The 20724-nt window shown below is 43.6% G+C and overlaps 1 protein-coding gene across 1 annotated transcript in view; it reads left to right on the forward strand.

Annotated features, from left to right (window-relative positions):
• Positions 1–20724, forward strand: part of LOC111862703 (tyrosine-protein kinase ABL1) — a 99432-nt gene that overhangs the window by 45338 nt on the left and 33370 nt on the right. The window contains exon 2 of the mRNA XM_023848320.2: positions 1538–1659. Coding sequence (XP_023704088.1) covers positions 1538–1659 — 122 coding nt within the window. The remainder of the gene's footprint in view (positions 1–1537; positions 1660–20724) is intronic.

A 20724-nucleotide genomic window follows, 5' to 3' on the forward strand; every position in this document is an offset into this window, starting at 1 on the left:
CATCATAACTCCCTCCCATAAGTATTACCAACATTGCAGCCTCTCAGATTTCTGAGACAAAACCTTAATATTGCTTGAGCTCCTATACGAATCATCATGAAACTTGTTATGTGTCTGTCATGCTATCTGAGGCCATCTCAACGGCGTATTTCATAAATCATACCCATCAGTAATATTCAAACTCCAGTCTCCCAAATCATATTGTTTTATTGACTTAATTATGCATACATACTGAAGTGTTTTCTCCTTGTATCAGATACTCAGATTACAGTGCAAGGAAAGTAGGCGAATGGTTCTTCCAATAACTTCTTGTTGTTGATGTTTGTAGTGGATGCAGTGCTGGCCTAATTGTGGCGTGTTCATTTTCACCTTTCCTTTCAATTTCTTTCCTTATTCACATCTGTGCTAGCCGTATCAATTCCATAACGAAGTTGTAATGACTATAGAATTATTTAGCCATCAGAAAACAAGGATTTAGTACGGCCCGTAACAAAACCCACTCTTTGACTCTGAAGAAGGCCAGTCCGTTGCACTTCATCACAACCTATTTTCTTGAGATGAGTCTTACTCTAACGCACCCATCTCCTCAGCTTTTAAATAGCTTACCCTCAACACTTCTGAACGCACCTGAGCTTAGATGTTCAATCCGTATTGAGCTCCGTCATATCACTTCCCAACAATAGTGGGCTGCCTGTGTGATGGCAGAGTTCTCTGTTGTTTACAATTAAATTTATTTCAGTCCAATGTGACACCACATTAGCACTTAGTTACCCACTAACTAAGTGCTAATGTGGTGTCACATTGGACTGAAATAAACTTAATTGTAAACCTGTTAGTGTAACGGACCAGAATGAAACAAATTAAATTCTCTGTTGTGTAACATCAATTGGCCTCTTCCCGTTATTCCTCCTAGGTGCAGATATTTCCCCCAACAATTTACTTTCAGGTTCTTAATAATATGTCATGTGTAGGGGGTGTGCGTGACGTATAGACGGATTTTGGATTGGATGATTGGATTTATTGACACATTTTACATTCATGTCGGGACTGCAGGTGATACAGCGCTATCGCTGATCTACACACTTTACAGTTGACCGTTACACACGCACTGGAGTTCTCAGGCTTCACTAGTCGTACCCTCATGTATAACAGTCTCACTGTCACTGCAGCACACATGAAGCCTTTATTACGCCGTCTGATTCCTTCCTCGCAGTTTCTTCTGGATCACTTTCGACTGCCAACGCCTGAACTCCACTCAGTTGTAATTCCTCTGCTCCCAAGCTCATATCGTGGCAGGCTGGCCTCCCGAAACTCAACTGTCTTAAACGATCTTCTTTGTTCTTTTTATAGCTCCTCGTTACGGACCACACAGAAACATCAAGTAAAATTTTCTGTGAAAGAGATGGGGGAATGGAAAATTTGGAAGACCAGTAGCGGGTTGCAAGACGTAAAAGGTTAAGAGCTACCGCTTGAGAAACATGTTCATGATCTCTGTAAGTGGGCAGGACCTTAACATAGTACTCATCCATTTTTGCAGGTAACGCATCGAACAACCGGCCAGGTGATGGTTCTGAAAATGAACTTACTCCGATCCAACCGTCCAAACATGCTGAAGGAAGTGCAACTCATGAACCAGCTGTCTCACCCCAACATACTAGGGTAAGCATCTTGAATCTAACGAATGGACGCATCTGGTGTCTTTAATGTCGTGACATCTAGTTACTCGTCAGGTCTAATTGTAATGACTTGCCGAACTTTGTAAAAGTAGAGATGTATGCATTGCTAGATTGAAACCTTGACGCTAAATGTCATGTTTATGTAAGCTGGAAGTGCTAGACGCTTGCCGGAACCTTGCTCTGTCATTGCGTTTCACCCTTCACATGAGCGCGTTGGCTCTGTGCAGTGTGCATCCCTAAAACCTCTGAAGCCAACAAAGCAACGGGACTGTAAATGCTTCGTAGGAGCTTTTATTAACTATTGTCTGTCGTCCCACATGCCCACATGTAAAGAAGGAATTTTGAGGAAGTTTGACGTTTAAAGTCCGGTCTCTGATATGTTTAGGGCCTAAATGCATAATTTGTTTTTGTTTTATCTAAAGGAGTCTTTCATGTAGCACTGCGTCATTGCATATTAGTTGTGCTTTGTCCACATGTCCGTTGGTCCGTGCTTCCTTTTATCCATCCGTGGATGAATCCAGCGATATTTGTTGTTTAGAATCCTTAATATAAATTACTGATCAGATTCAATTTTTATGTAAACTGAACAGCATTTCCATCTGTTTTATAAAATAATGGAAACACTACATGTACTGTTCACATTTCTTTATTAATATGGTGTTGGACCACCTTTTGCCTTCAGTACAGCCGTAGTCTTTAAAATGGACTCGTACAAGTTTTGAACAGTGCATAGCGGAATTTTATACCATTTTTCTTGCAGAATATCGTCAGGTTGTTTTAGATATGTTGGAGATGGAAATCTGTCGCTTTCTTCAGTCTCCAGAAGTGACCAGAGCGGTTCAGTGATATTCGAATCTGGTGATTCTGCTGGCAATGGAAGATGATGTTCACCTTTATGCTCTTCTAACCTTAACTGAGCAGTTCCAGCTGTGTGAATGGGAGGAAAGTTTGTCTTGGAAAACCACATAGTTGTTCGGATATAACGTCTGGAACATGGGATGTACCTGATTACCCAACCTGTCCACATACTTCCTTGCAGTGATTCGCCCATGAAGGGTGATATTGGGACCAACAGAATACCACGATATTGCTGCCAAAACCATCACAGAAGCTCCTCTGTGTTTCACTGTTGGAACTAGGTATTCCGGATTGTGGCCTTCCTTGGGTGTTCTCCAAACGTAAACTCTTTCTGATATAGGGAATAGCGTGAAGGACGACTCATCTGACCATATCATGCGCGCGTTTCCAGTTGACTGATATCCAGGTTTTATGGTCGTGACGCCATCGTTTACGCATCGCAGCATTACTTTCAATAATCAGAGGTTTAGCAATTGCAGACCTACCGTGGCTTTTGGATTTATGAAGCTCACGTCGGACAGCTTTGTGCAAACAGGGTTTTCAAAATCAATATTCAGTTCTGCTGCAATAGTACTGTAATTTTTTGAACCAATTCTCCTCAGTGTACGACGATCTCTTTCTGTCAGTGTTGATTTTCGCCCCCTGTTTTTTCGCTGATGTTGACTTCCCACGATTCATGTAAGTCGACATAGACACAGAAACTGTCACTGTCGACACCTCATAATGTATCTGTTTCTTTAACAGATGCTCCAGCTAAACGCCCACCAACGACGTGTCCTCTTTCAAAATCGGGCAGTTGTACCATATTTCGATCCTGTCACGCGGACTGTCACTCAACACAATCACATATGCACTTACACCGAGTACTGCAGAGTGTAAACAAACGGAAGAAGCGCGTTCAGTGTTGCCAGCTGAAGTTCTTTCAATGTAGCCAACACAAATTATTTTCCCCCATTTCTTAGTGTTTCCATTATTTTGTCAACCCCCTGTATATTTATAAGCAAGAACTGAAGAGATAAAAAGCGAAATGACCTACATGTAGCCAACATGTTCTTCATAGATTTCTGTTTGGAGTTCCTTTTGATAGGCTCTCCGCAAGGTTGCGGACACGCCCCAAAACAAGTGAATCGAACTGCAGTGCACATCATAAATGGACGCCTTTCGTATGCATTCGAATGTTCACGAAGTCCATTTTAGAATTTGATATGCGTGATGTCTGAGATAGCACGGGTGGGAAAAGCCCCCTTAATTCGGTTGCCTAGGCAGCGTACAGACGTCATGTTGGACATTTCTAGTGGCACTGCAAGGTCTCATTTGTCTGTTCAGTTCTGTTTAAGTATGCCTAATATGACGAGCAATATTATCCATTACGTAAACTGGAAACAACGTTTTCTTCCCTTTCTATTATTATCTCTCTTAAGTATGCAATTCTTTTGTAACATTTGCCCTTGAATCTCACGCACTCTGTAACATCTGTTAATAAGCCTATAATCGTTCTTCCACTCACAAGGATTCTTCAGTAAAAGGGAAAGCTATCCTTGTAACAGGCCGTGGAGACTCATAGCGTTGTGAGCCGTCGAGGCTCCCACATTTTTATAGAGAATCGGCTCACAGATGGCGGGAAGGTTAAGGATTCTTCAGTAGTCATATTTATTTTGTACGAACCTGAAATTATAAAAAAATGGATGCTGAGGAAAGACGATGTGAGGATGTGGACTGGACTGGCTCAGGATGGGGTCCAGTTGTGAGTTTTTGTGAGCACGATAAAGATCCATGTAGTTCCGTAAAACTTGGAGAACTGGGCGACCGCCCGACAGTCCGTGAGCTTCTCGAGTAGGGCGGTGCTATGTAGAATTAGTTATCAGTATTATCAGAATGACGGATGCACGTAACTCTTCATTTCGGTCTGACAGTATCGCTGCTCGACGTTGAATTACTGAAGTTTCTTTTTCTTGTGTGTGTGGACGGATCTTTAGAAAATATTAAATTTTAGCGGGATGGTTTATTTTTAACTGATAAATGATACCACAGACCCACAGAATATTTTGACTTGAGTATTAATGAATTATTGAAACTTGGTACATCCAAAGCCGATAGGGCCTCATCGTTCGGAACGCTGAGTGCACCGCGCCAACAGCAGTCTTCCTGAAGTATTCGTACCTGCAAATGGGCGAGATTCAGCTCATTGTGGCCCTGGTGTACATAGTTCATGTTGATTTCCAGTCTCACGACCAACAGATTGTTCTAAATTTTAGCCTTTTTTCGACCATTCTGTTTACGTACGCTTCACTGAACTGAGCGAAATCAATTTTATACTATCATCAGAGTATTTGCAGTTTGTGGGTAATTGCATCCACATCCGACTGCCTGGAGATTATTGTACTGGTTCAGTAGATACGACCGTTAATCAAGAAACTGTTTCACTGGTGCTAAACTCGTTAGAGTTTTCATTTCTGCATTACTTACTTAATCCGTTCCTCATATACCTTACGTCGTCGAAGTTATTTTTTTCATTTCGATCATTTTACAGACGGTAGGACTCCTTGAACGGGGATCAGCCCGTCACAAGGCCTCTGCCTAAAGACAGGACAACACAAACAGAATAAACGCACGTACCAAACATCCATACCTTTGTGGGATTGGAACCCACGATCCCGGCTTCTGACCGCTCGGCAACCGTGACCGGCTTCCTTTCTTAATACGAAGCTTTAAGTCTGCTATTTGACCCCGTCCTGAGCTAGTTCTCACCTTAACGTACGTAGGATAAATATTAATACAAGAAGTGGCACGCGGTAGCGTAGTTGGGTAAGGCACTATGCTACAAGCCGGAAGATCGCGGGTTCGATTCCCGATGAGGTATTCGGATTTTTTTTTCAGTTTACCTAATCCTTAGAGCCCTGGGGTCGACTCAGCCACTGACAGAAATGAGTACCAGGAATCTTCCTGGGGGGTAAAGGGCGGCGGGCGCTTAAGGTTGATAACCTCACCGCTATCTGTGAGCTGTTTGTGTAGAAGATGTGGGAGCTTCGGCATCTCAGAACCCTATGAGCCTTCACGTCCTGTTACAAGGATAGCTGTACCTCTTTTATTAATACAATAAGCTCTGGGAAGAACTAGTTGCCAATTTTCTTTAGATGCGACACGGACCGCATGGGAGGCGGCGCGTCCAACAGTTCTTCCTTGTTTCGTGCATTCTTTGCCGCGGTAACGTTTTCGCCGAGCCGTTGCGTGGCGGCGATATGGGGATGCACATACAGACAGACGCACGGACTGATGGGAGGGATTTGTGAAGTGCACCTTTGAGATGGGCTCGGGTGCCATAGTGTGCATTGCGGGCTTCATGGGGAATACCTCGGGAGTTCAAAAGTTCACAGAGAGGATACACAGACACAGACGGAAATGGTGGTCTCATGGGCCTGCTTTTATGCTATCAAAATAGGAAAATGGGTTAACAAAATTCGCGTTTAATCAATGTCTCACACGCTCATGCAGTAAATTACGGACCTCGCTAAGATGTACGACTTTTGTATGGCATCAAAATGGAACACAGCGCTGTAGTGTATAAACCACTTCAGTTCTCTGCAGTTCTGACTTTCTGACAAGCCTTCCAAGCCACGGGCAATATCAGGCGTCAGGCCGAGAGGCTGCAGAGACAAACTGTGGTTACAGACGGTTCCCCACAACCAAACCGCAGACTCCTCTTGTACAGTTCGACATAGAAAAGCGAACCTAAAGCAATAATATTTTTGTTCGAGGAATTTCGAGCAAGCTGAGCCCCATTATGATTAAACGAGCGACTGCCGCAACACAATTTCTCTCCTGTAAGCCCATTGCAGGTTCCAGATCTGTCCATGAGAGCTCCTGGCGTTCTAGTCAAATACAGTCAAAGAAATAAACGGCAGTTTCAGAAAGCAACATATAAGCTGTCAATCTCGAACATGATGAGAATTACCTCTCCCTTTTCGAGATTGGCAGTTTGCTTTGAAGTAATCGTTCACGTACTTCAAGAAATGTAAAAAGGAAAAGAAAAGGTATCCCTGTAACAGGCCCTGAAGACCCATGAGGTTGTGAGACGTTGAGGTTCTCACATTTTCTGGACAGTCGGCTTGGAGATGGCGGTAAGGTTGTCAGCCTTACGCGCCGGTCGCCCTTCACTCCCCAGGAAGATTGCTGGTACTCATTTCGGTTAGAGGTTGAATCGACTCCAGGGCCATAGTGCGGCTGGAAGGATTAGGTCACTTGAAAACATTCAGTGACCTCATCGGGAAGAGAACCTGCGACCTTCCGGCTTGTAGCATAGTGCATCAATTAACTACGCTACTGCGTGCCCCACTTGAAATGTGTATAATTTTTTGCTAAAGATCCTCATTACAGAAGATCAAGTGGGAAACGTAGAAATAGACGAAGCATTGTTAGCCTACTTTCCTTGTTTTGAAAAAATAAAAGTAGGCTTGTGTGACCTCCATCCTGTCTGCATGTCTTTTTATCCCCCCTCAATCAGCATTTGAGTGTCTGAGACAGTCTTTGTGAGGCTTGGTATATGTATGATGGCGCCTGAGCCCATCTCAACGGAGTACTACGTGGGCCCCTACCATCAGTCTGTGTGTCCGTATGTGTGTCCCCCTATCGTTGCCGTGCGGCGGCGGCTCGGTGAGAGCGTTACCGCGACGACGAATACAGACGCAACAATAGAAAAATTGTTTGACGCGTAGTTTTCTATGCGCATCTTGCCGTATCAGGGAAAGTAGGCGATCCGTTCTTTTCAGAACTTCTTGTTAGTTTTATGTGAGTTAGTGTTTATTATGGGCCAATGCCGAAGTGACATTCGTCTCGTAAGCTTGTGGTTTAGTATACATTCAGCATCCTTCTAAGTGTGCATTGTGATATACTGTGGTATTAATCCGTGCAATGTGCTGGATAGATGCACACAGACATCAATGCCTCGAGTGGGATTCGAACCTACGGTCCCAGTGTTGGAGCGCGCGAAGACGGTTCATGCCTTAGACCGCGCGCTGCATGTTGGTCTAGTGGTTAGAATATAAATTAGCAGAGTTTCGGGATCTGTTTCTACACGTCATGAGGAGTACCTTTTTGGTTCTGTTTCTGTAGTAACGTCACATTAGCAACAAGTCGGTGCTCCACCAGCTGACCGAGCAGAATGTACGTAGTTGCTGCTCGCCGACTGTTGCTTGCTTCATTGACAGTTATTTCAATTCAGGCCGAATTCTTCGTCTTGCGGATACGTCATCTTTCTATTCATTGTTGGAATGTAGCAAGCCACATGATACCCAGTAACAATAGCCTAAGTGTGTCATACACAAAAAGTCGGCGCATTGTACTCTGTTCTTATCCTCACTAGCCTCAGCTGTTTTGTCAGTTGTTTCTAAATACTGAGGAGGGCTTTCGAGCACAACTCGTAGAGTGAGTTTCCCGGTTCCACAGATCTGTTAGTATTGTTATTGTTTATTTTATTTTTATGAAGAGCGCGTTAGTATCGTGCAGTTTCTGTCCAGGTCTCCTTCAGATTTGCTGCATGTAACTTCATGGTTTCGGAGTGTTGCTATGTGTGTGTAAGTTCCCGACAGTATTCCGAACATGATGAGCAGGTATGCGTGAGGTCTGCCCTCATACCGAATTCCACATGCTTAGGTCTCAAGTGGTTCGTTAGTTGTCGCTAGCTACAGCAAATCACCGCAGTAAACGCTGCATAAGTTAGTTTCCGAAGACCTGTTACCATACATAATTTCAGGCCGAAAGTTGAATGGCGCGGGTGTCGCTCCCACCTCCGAAATTTACGTATCCGCCATACTCCTGCTGCCGATTGTAGGAAGTTTAATGAAAAGTGTGACAAGATAGAATTCAGTGCATAATTCATACTAAGTTTTCGTGTAAATCGGGCATCTGATTCGAAAAATAAACTTTAATATCACTCAGACAGATACAGGTCATAATATAGGCCCATTGTCTCGCTGTAATACTGAAACCTTGGTTTTTGTAATGTGTCGGTTTAATAGGCTCATAACCCATTTTATGCTTGATACTTAACTACATTTTTATAGATGTCATGAAAATATGTAACTTTTATTTGCTTCACATTTCACTGTGGTGTGTGTATTTAACTAAGAAAAGGAAGGTTGACCGTGGTTTATTTGAAGTATCATAAGCTTAGTAACAATAGATTTGTATCTGCAACAAGTAAGGTCGCGCCATAGCACAAGCGGTTAGTCGCTGGCTTCCCACCTGCGGCGGCCCGGGTTCGATCCCGGGGTCTGGTCAAGTGGGATTTTTGGTGAATAAAGTGGCGCTGGGACAGGTTTTCTCCGAGTACTTCGGTTTCCCCTGCCAATCTTCATTCCACAAAATTCTCCATCATCATAATCACTCGGGGCAGGTACAGTAGGCCAATCAGTGGCCGCCGTGACGAGTGGACCCAGTTGGACTCCACCCCCCACTAAGCGGTACGGGTTCTCACGGTCCCTTCGCTTGCGGATTTCTTATATTTTTCCTTCTACCCTGAAGATGGAGGTGATACGTTCCTCCGAAACGTCGGTTAACACCACATATACACGGTGCCAAATCCCAGAAGACTACTTTCTTCAAGTAAAAGCTTGTTTCCGACTCAACGGGCTGGACAGATGCAATATAAAACTTAATATACTCGTACGTGGCTCGCAGATAAACGTTACAGCTTCAGTATGTGAAACCAGTATGCTTAAACGCTTAATGTTTTACTCATATTACATCGGAGCATGCGAGAATTCCACAATACTCTTGCGTTACTTGATGATGTAAACTTAAAGAGCAGGTAGATAAGACATACGCAAGCGGAATTGTTACAAAGGTACACAGTCTGACGAACAAGAGACGACAAAAAGAGCCAGTCGGAGACCTGATTACGATGTGTTATGAGTTGTTGCTTTAATAGGCAGACTCACACTGGTTCTCAAATTTAGTCACTGAAAGAAAGAAAAAAGTAATATACTATGGAAAAGCCATATTTTACTGTTCATTGTATAAAGTTAATTTTCGTCAGTTTGGCGACTACCCTGATTGAAGTTTTTTTTTTTTGGTAGCTTTCCATAGTCTGTTCAGTTAAAACAAATCATAACCGTCTCAGTGAAACTTTCAGTGCGCTCGCCATCCATGGTCATATTTCCAACTCATTAGACGTGCAGTTAGAATGTGCCGTTACAGACGCTACGATTCTATCGGACCGTATAATTTCTTACGGATAGTTAAAAGTGCACACAATGTTTCGCAAACCGTTTCCCTTCGAACTGGATGCAGTCTGTGTCAGATGTGTAATGTCAGATAATTAACTCTTCCCTGCACTTGTCCTCTTCAGCTGGAACTGTATATATATCCCAGTTGTCTTATAACTAGCACTAACAGTGGTACAGGTAAATGTAAAGTTGTCCCTGTGCTTAACTAATGAAACACTACTCCATGAAGGCGTATGAGGGAGTGGATGCACAGATCCACATTTTGATGACCTCGGCACTAGTTCTAGGTGAGTGGTCAGCTTCACGACCTTGCCTTTTTACCTCTGGGGAAAGAATCCCCGGTACAGATTAAATAGGAGGCTGGGTGGGCCCCCACCCGGTCTGGATGACGTGAAGAAGAGAAAATTCTTGCCCCTACCGGGACTCGAGCTCCGACCTCTCCTTGGCCCAGCCCATAGCCAGTCGCCATACTGACTACGCTGTCCCGGCTCCTCTAACAGTGATCTAGATCATTGATAAGATACAGAGAAGCATCTCCCACATGTTTATGCATTGCCCTGCACAGTTGATCTAGTGGACTATAAAAATGCCAGCATCCTGCGAATCCATCCACAAAAGGTTCGCGAACCTCGTATTGACCTAAAGGATATTAGAAGTGGTAGAGATAACGAAGTATATGTTGATATATGTATGTAACGAAGCTGATAGTGCAAAATGCAGGACTGTTACAACGGTCTGCACCATCGCAATGTTGTGCAGGCTTCGTGTAAAATGTGAAGTAAAAGTAAAGCTATCCCTGTAATAGACCATGGAGGCCCATAGGGTTGTGAGATGTTGAGGTTTCCACATTTTATAGACAATCGGCTCATAGAAGGCGGCAAGGTTGTCAGCCCTACGCGCCGGCCGCCCTTTACCCCCAAGAATATTCCAAGAATATTGTTGGTACTCATTTATGTTAAGAGGCTGAGTCGACCCCAGGACCATAGTGCGGCTGGAAGGATTGGATCAATTGAAAAAAATCCAGTGACCTTATCGGGACTTGAACCCGCGACCGTCCGGCTTGTAGCATAGTGCCACAACTAACTACACTACCGCGTGAATATTACATTCACCCTACGCATCCAAACCTGTCGGACAGTGCAAATGGGTAAGGTTTATCTACCCCACAAAAATAAAGTGAAATACCTGGCCAAGCATCTCGATAGAAGACTGACATGGGAAAAAGAAAACAGCTCAACCAAAAAGTGAAACAAATGAACTGACTACTCGGGAGAACATCGGCACTATCAACAGAAAGCAAACTGCTCCTATTGGAAGCAGTACTCAGATCCATATGGATTCAGCTGAATTCAGCTAGGGGGACAGCATTCAATTCCAACATCGAAATCCTCCAGCGCTTTCAATCCAAGACTCTCCGATCGATTCTGAACGCACCTTGGTACATAAACAATCACAGGATCCATGAAGATCTACAAATGAACACAGCGCTCAGTGGAATAAAGAAAGTGGTGTACCAAATACTTCAGCAAATCAGAAAACCACACTAATGCACTAGCAGTGAACCTACTAGACAATAGCGGAACTACACATAGGCTGAAGAGATACACAGTCCTAATTCTACCAGACAGACCTCAGTAAAAGGATTAAGGGGCAGAAGGGTGAAGTACTAGGGACGGACAGCCGAGGAATCAGTTTTGGTAAAACCGCATCTGAACTGAATGTGATTAAATGAAAGAAATGGTTCGTTGGATTACATGCATTTGAAAACAGGGCAATAAGTGCTGGGCACTTGTCTTTTCAAAACTTTACTTTAGAACTTACATTCATACTTATATGACTTGTATTGAAACGTGTCATTAGGCCATTAATAAACGCTGTACGTCGTGAACGCTTGCTGAATTGTTTGTTCCGTTTGTTACCCCTCTTGTTGATGTGTTGACGCCCTGAAACTCATTCTGGTATTGATCCCACCTTAAAAGTCTGCACCACTGCCTTATGTGTTCCTTGATGATAGAAACTTAAGAAACGTTTTAACATGTCTTACGTGCCAGGTTTTATAAACATTTAGCTGCGGCGCGGGAGAAACGGTTAAGGCGTGCCTTTGCCGGTAAACATGGCGTCGCGGTCGCTCGAACTGTCACGTGAATGCATAACAGAGAATCCGCGTCTTTCCGCCCCGCTACACGCTTTACTTCCGAAGCAACAAAGGCGATTTTCATGAGAGTTCATACTGCGGCTCCACGCATAAAGTTCCATAGTGAGTTTAGTTTTGGTTCCTATGAGCCCAGTAAGGCCTACATGAAGTTCAGATTGAACTTGGTTTTCTCAGTGCAAAAGAAAACAAACTCCTTGGTTCTAGTCCGCAAGCGAACTATACCGACCGAGCGACCGCCACTTGTCGGCGAAGTTAGTGCCAACTTTAGCGGGTAGAGGGTGTCGCGTAGTCAGCGCAACGTATCCCTACGGCCGTTAATGTCGGTTTTCTAGAACGGAAACTGACTGGTACATGACATGGAATCTTTGCTGTTTGTTGTGCATAATGGAATTCACTTATTTTTTTATTTTCTAACGTCAAACATATAAACAGATCTTAGATTCATTCACGATCCAAATTTAATATTTTATTAATGACACAATCAGATTTTAAAAAATGGATCATTTTAACTTCGCAGTGGAAAGGTGATTTGTTATGATGTTAACATGTAGTGGCCAGTACGCAATAAACTAAATATTAACATTTTTTTAGCATTAGTAGTGTTGACGGTCACCAGAATGCATTGATTACATGGTATAGAATGCACATTTGACTAAAAGCAATGGGAAATAACTTGTTAGTGTGATGAATATCTCTGAAACATTCATACATTATGTTTGCAACAGATGTACATCAATGTCAGTACGTATCAAACATTTTGAAAGAACGTGTATTCCTACACTTCTCACTATTGTGTGTTTTATTCTTGGATGTATAACTGTACAGCCTGCAGTCAACCGTGGTATGTGACGTTACAGACCAAGGCCAGTTTGCATAATATACGTGTATATGCTCTCTTGTTGCAGGAATGCGTAGAACACTGCAATTAGACAGACTGCCTCATTAGTAGATGCTTCATTTTGCGGGATGATGTTCCCTGAGAGCCTTCCTTAGAAAGCTACAACCTTGAGTGCATATATCGGCGCCTGCCGTCAACAATCTTACCGTCGTACCGAGAATGTTTGGTGGCTCGTGATGAGCGTAGAGACCCAATTGACGCCGAATTTGTGCTGATGCTTACAGTGCCTGATACTCTTACCATCTCGAGTCATTGTGAAGCAAGGGAAGCATGAGAAGGCACGTCACCTGCCGATATAGCGCGGAAAGGGGCTGTCATATGCTGACTCAGTAGACACCGGTCTCGTGCTAGGGGACTGCAACTGAAAAGCTAAAGACGTTTCAAGAAACAGAGAAAAATACCATAATTGGGAGAATGCCACGTCGAGATGCATTATTTTCTGGATGTCGCCGACTCCGAGAGACCGATACATGTCGCGGACACAGTTAGTTCAACAAGAGTTTAATACGTATCCATTGAAATTTCGGTTCCCTATAAACACCATCCCAAGGTTAGCAAGAAAACATTCGTATGCTACACGAATCGCCAAGTGACGTCAATAACGACATTTCTGAAAACAGCGGTGTAATGCCTTGATCTTTTTTAACCTTGTCCTTTCATCGGTTTCGAAACTCGTGATTTAATTTAATTTAATTTACTGGTACATTGCTGTTTCCTCTTGTTCGCTTCATCAGCTGCAACTGTTAACTATTTTCCTGTTCTGTTATAATGTGACCGTCTGTAAATTTGACGATGGATAAAGTAATAGATAAAATAAATTAATATATGGTAGGATAGTGGTCCTGACTGTCGGCCTGACGATGGTTTGTTAGTGGAAACCAACGAGGCGTAAGTATTGTTGTTTGGATTGATATATGCATGTGTACGCAAAGTCTGTGAAATTCCAAATAGGTATCCATCCGCGAGTGATACTCTCCCCTTCCAGCGACTGATGTAACCTTTTATGGTAGTAGATCCAACAGAAATATGCAACACAGAGATACTGAGTTTTCGGACTTTTTCCATCGTCCGAATTCTAACTAAGAAAAAGCACAACGTTTCGGAAACTGGATCTGTTTGCGTCTTCAGGTGAGGGAAGACACCTACTCTGTTGGGTCCAGTGATTGAGGCTAGCTCTTTCTAAGGGACCCACAGAGTAGGTGTCTTCCCTCACCTGAGGACGGAAACAGATCCAGTTTCCGAAACGTGTTTTTTCTTAGTTATTTAGAATCCGGACGATGGACAAAGTCCGAAAACCCAGTATCTCTGTGTGTTATACACCGTCGTCAGAACCCTGTAGTATCTAAAAATATGCAACGTTCTCAAGCAAGGTTCTAGTTCTGAAACGGAGGTTACACTTGTTGGTCGTATTGGAGAGGGGGGAAATGAGGACTGCATTTAGAACTTTGATCGAGAAACGTGTGGCAGGCCGACAGGGAGAAGTGCTAGGAAGATCGGTTCCGAAGATGGGAGGTGGATGGAACTTTCGCAGGGTCGTTTCTGATAGTGTACTTTGGCATTAGCGGTGTTGAAACTTTTGGTTCTAATAACACAGTTGGTGGTTATATCTCAAGTAGAAAGGAACGCGGTGATGTCGCAAAATATTGTGTTTGGTTTTTATATAAGCCGTGATCGCTGTCAAATTTGACACGGTGCGAGATTACCGAAGTGTTCTCAAATTTAAAGATGGATCTCTGTTATGAGGGAGAGTCAGTAAATAGGTTACAAATGGGAGCAAAGCAGCTGTAATGGACGTAATAGGTTTTCTATATGTATCACTAGGTAGCAGCACAGTCCAGCTTCATGAGTGTCTAGGTAGCAGATGTGCATGCGCATGTTCAAAGGCTGGTTTCAGTACTCAAAATGGCGACCGTGCTTGAGGAGTATGCTACCTAAGAAATGATCGCGGTTCACAGAAAACACTGCTCCTGTATTGTTGGCCTCGTGTTTATTGCGGGCGTTGCCCAGCAGCGGATCTACATGTCACAGTATCCGTAAAGAATGTTTCCCGTTTACGTTGTGAAGTATTTGTCGCGTAAAGCGGTTCACACCTGGGCCGAGAAATTCTCCAAAGGACAGTCGAAAGTCGCAGATGATGCCCGGCCAGGCCGCCCTGTTGAGATTGCGACAGAAGCAACTGTGCAGCGGGTGGAAGACTCGATAGGAGCTGGCAGGAGGGTACCGATAGGCAGTGTAGCAACTGCACAAGGATGTCCCCACGGTTTGGCATACAGCAAATTGCTTGATCATTTGAAGTTCCGGATAGTGAGCGCACGGCGCGTGCTGATAGAACTGAAGGATCGAGAAAAATGAACAGATGAAGGAGAAGATACGCTTAACAGGATTGTTAATGGGGATGGATCATAGGTGCATCACTCCCAACCCGAATCAAAGAGTGCTTCAATGCAACGGAACTAGCCCAGTCCAATTTCAACCAAAAAGTTTAAGGTTACACCATCAGCTGGGAATGTATGCTTACCTTGTTTTGGGATTCCCAGGGAGTACTGTTGACCATTTTCAGAAGTGTGGTGAAAATGTGAATTCTGCATCTACTGTGAAGTTCTGTTGAAACCTCGGGATACAAGTCACAGAAGACGTTCAGGCCAACTGGCAAGAGGGGTACTGCTAGACCCCAAGCAGCCCCAGCAACCCGCGGAGAGAATTCAAGAACTGCAATGGGAAGTTCTTGAACATCCGCCTTACAGCCCGGACTTGGTCCTTAGTGACTTCCCTTTGTTTGGTCTGCTAAAAGAGCTCCTTGGTGCCAAACGTTTCGCTGATGACGGAGGTTGAAACGGAGGTGCGGAAGTGGCTGAGACAACAGTCAGAAGACTTGTCTGCTGCGGGTTCCGACGCACTGGTAAAGCGGTGGGACAGTATATTAATGTTGGTGGGGGATATATCGAGAAGTGAATGTTTTTTGCAGGTTCCAATATCGAATAATTTGCATTTTGTATCCATTTGTGACCTATTTACAGACCCTGCATTTGGTTAGGTATTCTTAAGAACTGCGCGTGACTGTTCGGAATAGCATGCTCAAAAAAGAGAGCACCTTTCATTAATTGTTTACGCATTTCGTTTTAGCATGTAAATCAGAATGAGAGTTCATGGATGGCTCCTGTTTCCAAATCACCGTATAAGAAAATGATAATATTCTACCCCAGACTTGACCATGATATTTTGAAACAGGGCTAAGAGGGACCTAAGACTACGGTCAGATAGCTCCGTAGTCGGCAGAAGCAGCGTTTTTCCGTGTACTGCTGAAGATTGGTCTACCGAGGAGTGTGGTCTAATTCCCGGTAGTTTGCCATCAGACTGCTGCCCGAAATGGACGTCACTTAGATTAGATACAGTTCCTGTTCTAAAAACGTTTTTTATTTACCAAACAAAAACAGGTTTGGATCAACGAAGTTTGTGAAGGAAACAATACGGCGAATTCCATACTCTTCTTGTACTGTTGCCGAAACGGCCGCAGAAGGTTTGTGATATGAGGATGGCACCTGAGACTCATTTTTGTTTTTAATGTTTGGAATATATTAGAATGAAGAAAGCAAGCAGTCTTCTCGGATTTTGCACCGTGTATATGTGGTGTTAACACATATACACCACATATACACGGTGCAAAATCCCAGAAGACTGCTTTCTTCATAGTCACCGCCGTGAAAGCCTCAAATCTTACATATTAGAATGAATTTAGGGAAACAGTCCAGTTTTCTGAAATGTTTATTTCCTAAGGAAAATCGGGCGGTAAGTTTAGGGCAAGCTAATTAAACGCAGTATTTCAGTATTCCCTCGATTTAGTCACTACATTCACTCGTACATGCATATTTATTGGCAGAAGTGCGTGAATTCAGTCGGGGAAATCGCTTGCGATGTCCGTTGAGGAGTGTTATATACTGTTCAGAAGGGGCAGTCCATCAGCGTGCTAGCGTGAAAGGGTGTGAAAGTTTGATTGTATTTAGTGTATACAGTACTCATAAATGTATGTCGACTTCGATGATAATCCATTGTATCTGATGAACTTTCTGCAGTAGAACTTATGTCCGAATTCATGGAACGTGTTCCTCCTCCATCACAACTTGCAGAAATTTCAGCCTGTCACTCAGTTTTCTTCTTTAAGTTCAGTAAGTGCATCCTTGTTTCGTGTTTGCTTTTTCCGTTTCATTTGAATGTTATTTCCTGCGATGAAAGAGCAGCTTTCTGTTGGATGTGTCCGTCTGTAGGTACTCTGAAGTCTGCAGCTAGATGTCTCTCAGTGTCTGTGTCTGGTGGCGGAATCTCCATCTCCATTGGAGCAAGCGCATCATCCGAGAAAGCCACCTCAAAATACCTCAGTGAGGCGTAGCTTTGCCTTGGTGCTTCATCGTCGGATGTGGATTTTGTGCGGTTTACAGATGCTTTTCTGCAACTGTCCCATACAAAGCAAACAAACTTCGTGCCTTGTAGTCCGGAAGCGAACTATACCGATCGAATTACCACCGCTTGGCGAAGTTAGTGACAACTTTTGTGGATAGAGGGCGTCGCGTGGTCAGCGCAACGAATCCCCACGGCCGTTAATCTCGGTTTTCTGGACCGGAGCTGATACTTTTCCATTCATGTAGCTCCTCAGTTATCCTCACGAGGCTAAATGGACCCCGTTCCAGACCCACTACTTCTCATAAAATGTGGTAGCGCCCGGAATCGAGACCGGGACCTCTGGATCTGTACGCAGGAACTCTGAGCGTTAGACCACAGAGGCGGTCAACTGTCCCACATACCCTGCCATTTAGATTTTGCGACTTGATCTGAAAGAAAATAAACATCAGTTGTTTTTATTCCCAGTATTGTTGAACGTACTTGAGTATGAGGGGTGAGCCATAAAACTGGCCCTCGCACTGCGACCTTCAATGATCTATTGTGCTTCCCCTTTGGATTAACCCTTTATTAATCCTACACTTCGAATGAAATGTAGCACTTTATTTATGGGGGCGTCATGAAAGTCACTTGGTTCCATGAAGAACTGACCCAGGTGACGAAATCTTAAGTAAGCTATGGCCTCACAATCACATAAGATGTGCGTTGCTGATTCCTCTTCTTGTAGGCACCTATCACAAGTTGGGTCGCCTGTCAGTCCCAATTTGAAAAGGTGCCCTTTTAGGTTGCAGTGTTCAGTAAGTAATCCTACCGGCCATCTTAGTTGATCTCTGTTTAATTTTAACAGGTCCCTTAGTAACTGCACTCATCAAGTATATTTCTGGTTTCTTTCGACGAGTGTCGTGTTCAGACCCCTCGCATTCTCATGTCGACTAGTATGCAGTGTATGTATAATACAACCCATAAGACTGAGACACCTGCCATTCTTTGGAGGGTTGCGTGTATTAACGTATGACCTTCCCTACAACAGAAATGTTCTACAGAATTGCGCAGGATTTCGAAACGTTATGGAATTTTCCTAACTGTGTAGGATGTAGCGACGGCAAACATACCTGTATCACATGCACCAAGAACTCCGGTTCCATGTTGTGTAAGTAAGTAAGTACGTATAAGAACCACTTCTCTCTGTACCTTCAGGGAATAGTGGATGACAAATATACATTTATTTCATAAGATATCGGATCATATCATGACGTATATATCCATTGTCAGACAACGATTCGGTAAACACATTCCCGCGGGAGCCAACGGCCGTAACAATAGGACATCTGTTGCTAGGCAACGGCGCGGCGAACACGCTTCCTTAACAGTAGATGCTGTGTTTTCTGCGTGATCCGTGCAAGGCTGTTATAAAGAAGGTTCAGCAGGAGCAGAAGAGAACAGTCGAGTTTCAGGACGTCAACCTGCCGGGATATGATTCCTCTACTCCCTGAGTATAGGAATTGAATTGAGTCTAGTCTTTGGAATCGAGAGTATTTGTCGAGAATTGGGCCGAGTCCTGGAGATGACACTCGAAGGCGATCGAGAAGAAATGACAAGGAATGAATTAGACTTGCAAAGAAGGCTCCATATGTGATTTAAAATTACAGTGAGACGGTTATAAATCCGTTGTCAGGATACGACTAGTGAAGACTGAGATTCCTAGTGCCTATGTAACGGTGAACTGTAAAGTGTGTAGATCAGCGATAGCGCTGTATTACATGTAGTCCCGAGTTGTGTGAATAAGGTGCAGTAATTTCAATCATCCAACCCAAAACCCGTCTTATAGGTCACGCGCAGGACCCCTACACATGACAATGTGAATGGCACAATGATAGTGCTATATTCCGCAGTTCAGATGTGTTCAGTCATTTAGAAGCGTGGATACTCAGCACTACGGAGACAGATCCCACAAACACATCTGTATGTTGTGTGTTTTATTGCGTGATCAGGGGTACCGTATTGAAGAATGTTTGATGAGACCTTATTCGGCCGGTAACAGAATGAATCGAGAAGAAATGTTTAACTACTGAAACCTTGCCAGGTGGAAAGTATATGCAGATTTAAATGGTGCAGGATCTGTCATTTTAAGAAATAAGAAACAACATTTAAAATCATTACAGTTATATACTCGTATTGTGACATTCAGCGAATTTTGTGTAGCAATTCTGCCCAGTTCATTTTCAACCAGCCTCCGTGCATTACGTCAGCAAGTCTCCAGCATCATACACGTATATTAATAGGCTTAAAACGGGGCGTAGCCCACTCACAATCCGATCCTAGCATATTGAGGGCTTTAATCGAAATTCAGGGTCTCTTGTCCAGATTAGTTATTAATAATGTAATGCTTGTGTCATTTGGTGTACCTGTGAAGCACGTTCACTCGGAGGATAATCTGTAGCTACTGTAAAGAAAGCAGGTGAACCTGCTCACGCTGGTTCGCTCGCGGATTTCTTCTTGTCTTCTGCCCTGAAGGTGGAGGCCATACGTTCCTCCGAAACGTCGGTTAACACTATATCTACACGGCGCCACATCCCAGAAGACTGCTTTCTTCATAGTCACCGCCGTGAAAACCTCAAATCTTATATAGGTACTGCAGTCTGCAGTCCTCAGGTGCTCTCCATTCCGCGAGTCTGACTGGGGAATCCCTTTGCCCTTCAGTTTTGTTTAGACCGAACTGCAGTCCTTAGTGGCTGGATTGAAATCTCTCTTGGCAGGATTAAGTTGCTCCTTTTTTATATTTAAATATTTCTTGGCGCTAGTTGAACCTTTTTTTGGGTTGCATGAAAAGTTCCGATGAGCTCAGTATCACTTTCAGACGTTCAGTTCGCTAATTGTGTTCGGTTTGCCAAGAACTGTTATTATTTGAGCATGTCATTCTGGGGCCTTATGTTGGATAAACACTTCATAGCTGTTGGTATTGAAGTCGAACTTATTCGTGTGTTTGAGGTAAAGGAAGGAGGAAGGGTGAAAGTGAAATATAAAAATAACAGAGTGTGTGTGATCCACATAGAAGGCCACCTTTAGAGGCCTCCTTTGGGGCCTCCATGCTATTACTTAATCTCACAGTTGGGTATGATCCAAGTTTTATTAAGAGACAAATGTTTTGGAAGTACGTGCCACATAAAACATTTTGCCGTCACCCGCACATTGAAGCGAGAGGTTCCGTGTGCTCTTCATACTAACTCTCAAAGTCGCGGACCATCGACATTTTCCTAGGTACCATGGAGCTTTTATCGACGGTACTGGGTTTGCTGATCGAATTTGGCTGTCGTTAGATATCAGTAGCCTTTGCTCCATTTCTCCCTTAATAGGCCACAGTAGGACGATCAGTTCTAGCAAAATGAGATGGACAGGGCATGTTGCACACATGGGGAGATGAAGACCGAATTTGATCGGAAAGCCTGAAAAGAAGTCGCCAATTTGGAGATGTCGGAATAGATCGGAGGTTGATATTAAAATGTGTGTTAAATAAATAGCTTG

This window comes from Cryptotermes secundus, unplaced genomic scaffold, assembly GCF_002891405.2.
Source record: "Cryptotermes secundus unplaced genomic scaffold, Csec_1.0 scaffold5, whole genome shotgun sequence".
Taxonomy (NCBI): Eukaryota; Metazoa; Arthropoda; class Insecta; order Blattodea; family Kalotermitidae; genus Cryptotermes; species Cryptotermes secundus.